We start from the raw sequence: 9387 nt of genomic DNA, 5'->3' as shown, positions 1-9387 counted from the left end.
GGACAGTTCTACCAGAGGTTACCTGTTCCACCAGAGTGTTTTCTAGAGATGAAGATTATGTTAAATTATCAAGTAATTTATTAGCAAAAAAAGCAAATACGAAAGCAAAGAACAACTGAAACAATAAACATAATTCTGTGTTGTTGTTTACAAGCCTTCAAATTTATCTTGCGACCCCTTATGGGCATCAAGACCCCAAGTTGGGAAACACTGCTTCAGAGCTCTGTAGGGTTTGCAGATCCTAACTTAACTGTTTGGTAACCATGACTGTTTGGGTTCTGACCTGAATTAAAAAAAAAAAGCTTGACAACTTTGTAACCACTGTTTTTTATCATTGAAACAAACATTATAACTCACAGAAAATGGAGCAGCTGCAGTGTTAGCCTCCAGCTGTTTGGCGTTACTCATTCTATTTCGCTTTCTTTTCTAGTGGAGGACAAAGAGTGGATTTCTTGGAATAAAAGTGCTCAGTGATTAGCGAGGTTAGCGTGACATGAGTACAATTACCAGACACTAAAGACCTGACAGAGATGGATGTTTCATAATGACAAAAAACACAGAAATCTGGGCATTAATAAATTAAATATATTTTATTTGAGTTATGCCATATGAATGCCAGCACTCATATCAACATAGCAATCATTTCACATTTGAGTTTAGCTTACCTAAAATAAAGTTTCGCTAAATTTGAAATCCTAGAAATGTAAAAAAGAAAAAAATATTGCACATAGTTAACCGGCTTATATACATGAAAGGTTACTGCGTTGCTCTTTTGTATCATTAGAAATCAATGTGAAGAAAGAGCTGAAATCAGTGGTGGCTTTTTAAAAAGATCATCACAGTATAGTATCACTGGTAGAATCAGCTGTTTGTGGTTCTGAAATGTCACAACAAGTTGTGAGACTGCACTTCTTTGTTGATCTTCCACATGAGGGGAAACCAGTCGCCAAACTCAGCACACACTCACGTCTACCGAAAAGCTGTTCGACTGGTTTTCCTGCAAACATCCTGCTGCAGCAGAACTGCACAAGTATTCTATCACAAAACAGCAAGAATCAAATGAAAATGGCAAAGCTTAAATTCTGTTTTAGGTAGTCCATTGTGTTGTGCTTTTTTTTTTTTTTTTTTTAAAAAAAGGGGAATTAACGTTTGCAACAAAGCACCACAACCATATCTGTGCTGCTGAGGGAAGTTGAGGAGTGAAGGTTTCACATGCAGCAGCGGTTTGGTTTCTGCCTGGATTCCTCTCAGCTGTCACTGTCAGACCCCGGATGATCCGAACACGCCTGTAAAAGACAAGAGAAGAGTTTTAGAACAAACCTCTTGGTGTAAATATTTTATTCATGATTGTTCATATGGCAAACTTCCATTTTACACAGATATACAGCACATTTTTACATTTAAAGGAATAGTGTGGGTTATTTGAAGTGGGGTTGTAGGGGGTACTTATTGATAATCAGTTTATTACATATTTTAACCACTTTACCTTTCCATCAGATAGCATTTTTGGAAAGGAAATGGCTGTTATTTGAACCAAATGTTGCTCTCTTCAAACCAACCAAACTCCATGGGTTAAATCAGTCATTTCAGCTCAAAGAACACAGGAGTTGCTGATCTACCACTGCTTCAATCTGTTAGTTTGTTTGTGTTATTGCATAACTTCGGTGTTTTTAGCTCACAGAACACAGGAGTCGCTGGTCTACCGCCGCCATGATCTGTTATTTTGTCATTGCTATTGTGTGTCTTCGGTGAATCTGAACTATCCTTTAAATTAGTAATTTTGCCTGTGGAGTTTGGCTGATTTAAAGAGCATGACTGGTATGTCACTGCCTCAATCAATTAGTTTGTGTTGGTGTGTAACTTCTGTATGTACTTCATACAACCCTACTTTAAATTAACTGAACTATCCCTTTAAGCTAAATCATACTGCTTACATGTGGTTAAATTAATATAAAAAAAAGGACACTAAGCTTCGTCTAATATCTAGTGTTTTCCTCAGTTTTCTCAGGTCTGATTCTTACCTGTCTGTATTCAAATCGGTCCTGTAGATAGCGGTTCCCCAGGCCAGTGATGTGACCTACATTCTGCTGGGAGAGCCTGGCGACCTTGGCTGTAAAGTCATACGTGAAGGCCAACTTGACCAGCTCAGGTGCCGTCGGTAGGACAGTGGGGGGATTGTGGATCGGCGACGCTTCTTTCTCCAGATACGCATCAGCCAGCTGCTGGAAGGCCGAGTACGACATCCGCTGGAAGAAGCTGTTCAGGGTGGGGTTATCCCTCAGCTGCAGGGGATAAAGAGAGAAAAGTGTCAGTAAATACAGCGCATTTTGACCTATCTGGGATTTTAAGGGTAAAAAACATTCATAAAGGGACCAATAAAATATCTTCTGCCAAAAACTGCTAATGGTCACATACATCTCTATGTTTTTCTTCCTTCAGCTGAACAAGAAGAAAACTGAGATTTTATCAGAGTAAGTGAACAGATTTAAAAACCTCGGCGCAACCATAAACGGTCAACTCAGTTTTAATGGTCACATCAATCACAAAAGTTGTCTTTCTTGTTTGTATTTGGAAGAAATCGGGGGGGATTTTTTTTCTCCAGTCTGACTCAGAGAAACTCATGCATGCATTTGTTACGAGCAGGCTGGACTACTGCAATTCTCTATTTGTGAGTCCTCTAAACAAAACAATCCACAGACTGAAACATTTCCAGAATTCATCCGCACTAGTATTAACCCATACAAAAAAAAACCTACCACGTAACTCCAGTCCCCTAAAACCTTCACTGGCTGCCCTTTTTTTTTTTTTTTTTTTCAGAATACAATTCAAAAACTTGCTGGACTGGCTCCAAACTACATTTCAGAGTTCAGTCAGAACAGGAACAGTTTGCCTGCAGATCTTAAACTTGCTCCTTCTTTTAAATTCAAAACGATTCGAGCATTTTCTCATGAACACGCCTGATTTGTACAGTTTGTTTCTTTGCGTATATGTAAGCACGGATTATTTTGTCTATTGTTTATCTGTTGTTTTTTTGTTTGTTTGTTTGCTATGAGGTAAAGCACTTTGAACAGTTTCTGTGTGAGATGTTGCTATACAAACAAAATCTGAACAGAGTTGAATTATTCCAGCAGGTCAACTGGTCAAACATGGACGGAGTCACAGGACATCTCATCTACATAGTTTCAGCTCAGGTGCAGTGATGTTTGTTGGAAATTTTGTTTTGCTGCAAGTCATCTTCCACTGATTGATTCGTTATCAGTTAATCTGCTTATTGTTTTCTCGATTACTTTATCTGTATTTTTCACCATTTCAGTCATCTTTAAGACTAATCACACCTTGCTAAAGCACGAGGTGATGCAGGTCTGATCGATATGATTAAAAAATTTACTTTATCGTTAAAAACTTTAATGACCTATTTTTAATAAAGATCAGAAAAAAGTACTACCTTACTTTATTTATCAAAACACACAGTTACACACCTGTTTGCGTGTAACATGTTCCATTATCAACGGATATGAAATACTGAGCCAAAGGCATTTTCACTACGTGCTTCCATGGTGGTTTGCACTTACTGTATTGTGAAACCATTATTTTTATTACATTTTATTGAACAGTCTTCTCTTGCTTCAGCGTCTATTGCTGATACATATCACTATTGTTTAATTACCACGGCTTAAGATGACCTCCAGTCCAAAATCCGACGACGCTCAGTTTACGATTACGAGTGACAAAGTGAGGCAGCAAATCCTCACATTTAACAACTTGTAACCATGAGATGTTTGGCATGCTTGCTTAAAAAAATGTCTCACCTGATTAACTGATCAAACTCGAAGTAGTTGCCGATCACAGTAATTATCTGTCGATCAACTACTTGTTGCAGCCCAACAGTTGTGTAACCACGTTTTGCAAAAAGAGCATTTTTAACAGATCATAATGTTGAACAGTCACATGACATGCTGTGTTTTGCATATCAGGCCTCATGACTCTGTAAACCTTCTCTTCTCTTACTGTTACTACACTTTAACTATTGATCTCACTACTGCAACATCTGTCTGGGAAACAGAACATAATTACATAACTTCATTCAGAGGTGAAGAAGGAGAAGCTGATACGACAAAAACAAATCTAAATAACTCACTACATATCACAGACTGATGAGATAAAACAGTATAAAGGAGTGGCCTCTTCTTTTAAAGGTGCTGTAAGCGTTTCTGAAGATTATTGATTGTTGATTAATTGTTGAGTCTCATTCCCAGATCACACTTTGAGCTGAGAGTCACAAACTCACATCTGGTAATAAGGGCTGAATGATTTCAAACAAATGTCTAACTGTGATCTGTGTATCTCCATGAAAACCTTTGCAAATGCAAACTTTTTGTTGTTTAATTACATGTAACTAGTAACATGTAACTAGTTACTCCCCCACACTGCTTGTAGAAATGCCTTGTTTAAGCCAGCTGGCTGGTTAAGAGGAATAAATGAGTTAGTAGTCTTTATAGCTTATATTTAGGTTTTATATAAGTTTTTAATCTGTTACAGTTACTGAGAAATAGTATGTAATTAAATTACAGTTAATAATCAAATTGTTGGTGACGAGTTGCATCCAAATATTCTTTTCAGGTTGGCTGGCAGAGATCTACACTCCACTGAGTGAACTCTTCTATTTTTGATTGATATTGTAATGGTGATATGATTTGTAATATTAGAGGGAATTATAATTTTTATATGAATGTTCTTATTTTCTTTGAAAAAACATTAAAATGATGAAGTGATAAACATTTTTGCAGGGATTTATGCCAAACAAATCTGTAGAATGTGATGTGTAGGCCGGGGTGTCTCTGCAGCACAATGAGATTTAATTTAAAATGGTATTTTGACACACATTTAGCCTTCGAAAATGAAACTTCGATTGATTGCTCAGCCCTACAGGGAATGAGACTCGACAATAAACTGTCTTACTGACCTGTGATTTAGCCTCAGTACACGGCTAAAGTTTCTAAAGTTTAAAAACAGGAAAAATTGGGAGCAGAGGTCTAGTTTTCTCTCAGTCCACTTGAACTACATCATGCTTTAAGGTTATGATGGCAAAAGTAAATGTCCTACCCCAGTTTTAACATGAACCTATGTCATAGAGTTTTTATTGTCCTGACCTATTATACGGTTTATGGTTTATTGGTGTGGTTTACTTTCGGTTGCAGCAGCTGTTTGTTAAAAACACTTCATATGTTACCCTGATCTGAATCAATATTTCCTCAATGATTAACTAAATGCATAATCTTATGTATAACCAGACTCTGTCTGAAGCATTTAAAGCAATTATCCTGTAAATATTCCCAAAGCATTGAATGCTTCACACATTTTCATCATCTAATGCTTTACTTAAAAAAAAGCAATGAATACCAACCTTGTCGTCTATGGCATCGCCCTGTTCTTTTGTCAGAGCAATGATCCTGTTGATGACTTCCTCTGAGATAAAAACAAAAGCAAGAGGAAGGCAAATAAATGAGCTGAACAACACATGATGAATCATTTTTAACAATACAGTCACAGGGATTGAATATGAGCAAATAATAATGTCCTCTTTGAGTTGAATAATCCAGAGATAAGATGCACACGACAGGATGGTGATACACTCTGTAACTTCACTGAGTCAAAGTAAACTTTCACTACTCAAATGTAGGTCACTACAAACTATATTTAGCAGAGAAATTGGTTTGTTTTTTTCATTTCAAGATTTTCTCACACTTTAATAACAGCTCAATGAAGAGAAAGAGTTTCTCACCATCAGTGAGAGGTTCAGCTTCCTCTTTCTCTTTGACCTCGTGGACAATTTTTTCCAGTTCCTCTGACACCTTCTCATAGTACGCTAACGTGGGCTCCACGCTGACGACTGCAGCTGCAAAACAAAAAGCAAAAGCAACATGAAATAAAACTATTTATAACAGTAACACAAACCAGGTTTCTGGGCTAACTCTGGTTACATTAAAGAAACCTTTTAATAGTGAATCATGTTATTTACCACTTCTTATGAAACACAAATATGTTTAAAGGGACAGTTTGGATTTTTCAAAGAGGATTTTTCAGTGTTCAATATATTTAGAATATTTTTTACCACTTTACTTTGCCATACGACAGCCTTTTCTGATGGGAAACCATGCCATTATATAAGCCAAATATCCCTCTCTCTAAACCAACCAAACTCCATACGCAAAACTGGTTATTTTGCCTGCAGAATACTGGAGTTGCCTGTGTGTTGCTGCCGTGATCAGTTAGCTTGTTTGTGTTATTGTGTGACTCTGGTGAATCCAAACTAACTGTATAAAACACCAAAGTCACACAATTACACAAACAAACTAATGGATTGAAGCAGTGCTATCCAATTAACTCCTGTGTTCTACAAGGTAAAATTACTGTTTTTGCTAATGGAGTTTGGTTGGTTTGGAAAGAGCAATATTTGTCTATTTTATTTGAAAATACTCTAAATATAGCGTACACTCAAACTGATATTGATTTTTTTGATGGGTTCTCCTGCTGCTTCTTCAAGCTGGGAGCATGTCGACCTCCAGGTGCAGTCAGTAATACACTGACTATCTACAAGTACCCCATACAACCCCACTTCAAATAATCCAAACTTTAATCCATCCGATCATGTTCAGTCGTCATATTTACCTTCAACTATGGTGATGTCAGCCGGGTTGAGGTCTTTAAGGCCAGGTTTAAGTTTTATCGTGGATAACTTCCTCTTGGAGAACCTCCTCTTTATGGATTTTCTCCTCATGGATTTTTTTTTCTGTACAGCGACCGGAGTTGTTGGCAGGCAGGTGGTTGCAGCGTCAGAGGTGTCTTCTGCTTTGGAGACCTCAGGGACTTCTGACGGACTGTCCTCCTCTTCGTCCTCGCTATTCCTCCGAGAGAAAATACCAAACAAGTTTTTCCAAAACGACGGCTTCTTGTTCTTCTTTGGTTTCTTGGTGGGTTTCTCTGTTTCTTCATGGGGCGTCTCGGGCTGATCTGCAGGAGTTTCGACTGCAGAAAACGTACCAATTCCCTCGTCGGTTATTCCCTCGCACAAGTGAAGGGAAGGGTCGCTGGAATGTCGCCTTTGCTTTCTTGGCATTGTCACCCACTTTTCCTTCTTCCCAGCCCTCTTCTGTCCCAGTGTCCCGTCATTTAGGCTGAGGCTGCGCTTCACGTACACCTCCAGCAGACGGATTGTATCCTTGTGAGGGACATAAATCAGCTGGCCGTTGCTCGGCCTTTGATTTTCTGTGTGTGTTTCCATGGCGGGACAACTGCAAGAGAAAGAAAAGAACAGTGGGTTATAAGATTTTTTTGGCATCAAATGTCTGCCATTTCCAGTTAGAAAACCCTTGCAGGGCTGCAACTAATGACTGTTTTCATTATCAGTGAATCTGACAAGTGTTTTCACAATTAAACTGTTAAGAAGCTTCAACCAGCAAGTAGTTGCTGTGGTAGTTGTTTTGACCAATTAAACAATTAATTGACTAATTATTGCAGGATTTGGTGTTTTTATTATGTTATGTGATATATATTTGGGTTTTTGAGTAATTTAAAGAGGTCTTCGGAGGTTTAACAGACCAAAAGATTAATCAGTAAACAAGAAAATAGCCTGATTGATTGAAAATGAAAGTAGCCATTAGTTGCAGGTCTAAACTTTACTGAGGTTTCAACTATTGACTATTTTCTTGACAATTAATTTATTCCTTTGGTCTTACATATAAAAAAAAGTGACAACACCAACCACAGTGCTCTGTAAGCCACGTTGACCAATGCAAATAACTTTATGGCGGTTCAAAATCCAGTTATTCAGTTTATGATCTCAGCAGACTTTGGAAAACAGAAAGACGAAACTGGGGCTGCAGCTGATGATTATTTCCTTCATCAGTTATTTTACTGATCATTTTCTTGATTGATCAATTAATGTAATATAATCTATATAATGTCTTAAAATGGTGATCGGTTTTCCAAAGCCCAGGATGACGTCCTCAAAGATATGCAGTTTACTTTCATAAAGGAGTAAAGAAATGAGAAAATATTCACATATGAGAAGCTGAATTTGAACATTTTTTTTCTTGGCTCAAAATGATTAATCGATTACCAAAATTGTTGGCAATAAATGTATTAGTCGATGTAACTAGTGTTGCAGATGGAACCATTTAATTCTGACTGAAAAAATGACTTACAATTAGTCGGTCAGTAAAACTGTTTCCAAATAATTTTCGGTCAGTTATCGATTAATTGTTAATCATGGGAGCTTTAAACTACAAATATAGAGAAATACTTATTTACTGTACAGCTGCAATGATTCGCTGATTAATTGATTAGTTGTCAACTATTAAATCAACTATTTTGATAATTGATTCATTGTTTTTGCATCATGAATTGTTTCACTAATGTGCTTGTTCAAAAGTAACTTAAATTGAGACAAAAAAAAACGTACATTTTTTATCTTATTAATTCCTAATGATTAATCGATGAAATGATTGTAAACATGTTCAGCTATCAGGGAAAATGCACAAAAATTGCAAACCTGATCTGAAGACATAACAGTCTTTGGGAAACAGTGATCAAGATTTTTCACAATTTTCTGACCAAACAAGTGATTAATTAATTAATTGACAACACTGACAGATTGATCGATAATGGAAAATAATGGTTAGTTGCAGCCCCGTTGCGGACCATAACGAGTCAGTGCGTTAACTTCACACTGCTCCAGAGTCACAGCAAAGAAGAGGAAGAAGAAAAAGAAAAAGAAGAAGTGAACTACTGTAGTTATTTAAAGCTACAGGCTTGAAGCGTCTGTGTAAACGGACTCACCTCGTCTCCTCCGACAGCAGCGGACCGGTTTAACTCACAGCAGAGCTCAGTCCAAGTTCAGTCCAGTAGTTTTTTTATAAAGTGACTGTCTCTCAGCAGGTCTGCTTTAGTCTCTCAGATGAAGGGACTCTCCAGAGCGCGTCTACCTGCATACTCCACCCATGTTTGGACACGTCTCTGCCCTCCCTTCTTACCTGCAGACACCTCTCGTCATCCTTACAAGGAAACAAAGGGCGGAGGACGGAAAAAAAAAAAAAAAAAAAAAAAATCCGTTTTCCTGCTCTACATATGATAAGAGCCGCGAGACGTCAGACTTTTCTTTACCGCTTGTTGTTTACAGTTTCGCCGTCTGTCTCGCCCTCACGTCGGCCACGTTTTACAGGAAGTAAAAAGCTGCACAGGTCATTTCCTATAAAAGACTTTCATTTAAAAGAAACAGTTGACTTCATATGTTTTTATGCAGGCAGAAAAAGTGACAGGGGTCCTTGAGTTGGTTGTAGGGGGTCCCCAACAAAAGGACGAACAGAATATTTGAACTTTTATCACATT

General features: G+C 37.7%; 1 protein-coding gene across 1 annotated transcript; it reads right to left on the bottom strand.

The window, feature by feature from the left end:
• Positions 1–575: 575 nt before the first annotated feature.
• LOC146332040 (uncharacterized) lies at positions 576–9071 on the bottom strand. The gene is made up of 6 exons (XM_084738293.1): positions 8839–9071; positions 6670–7292; positions 5783–5896; positions 5405–5466; positions 2022–2282; positions 576–1286 (listed from the first exon to the last, which is right to left on the bottom strand). The coding sequence occupies exons 2-6, from the start codon at positions 7280–7282 to the stop codon at positions 1248–1250; spliced, it is 1089 nt and encodes a 362-aa protein (XP_084594419.1). The 5' UTR covers positions 7283–7292; positions 8839–9071; the 3' UTR covers positions 576–1247.
• Between the last annotated feature and the right edge of the window lie 316 nt (positions 9072–9387).

The sequence above is a fragment of the Lutjanus erythropterus genome, chromosome 2, assembly GCF_056507025.1.
Source record: "Lutjanus erythropterus isolate fLutEry1 chromosome 2, fLutEry1.hap2, whole genome shotgun sequence".
Taxonomy (NCBI): Eukaryota; Metazoa; Chordata; class Actinopteri; order Lutjaniformes; family Lutjanidae; genus Lutjanus; species Lutjanus erythropterus.
Note: the sequence above shows the minus strand (reverse complement) of the source record. Positions and strands in the feature narration are given on the sequence as shown.

What these genes read in the sequence shown, in the direction of transcription:
- LOC146332040 (XM_084738293.1), bottom strand. Translation starts at nt 7,282, where the DNA reads ATGGAAACACACACAGAAAATCAAAGGCCGAGCAACGGCCAGCTGATT. An exon ending in TGACATCACCATAGTTGAAG is followed by an intron (nt 5,897 to 6,669) that starts GTAAATATGACG and finishes TTTGTTTTGCAG; the next exon opens with CTGCAGTCGTCAGCGTGGAG. An exon ending in AGCTGAACCTCTCACTGATG is followed by an intron (nt 5,467 to 5,782) that starts GTGAGAAACTCT and finishes TTTTTATCTCAG; the next exon opens with AGGAAGTCATCAACAGGATC.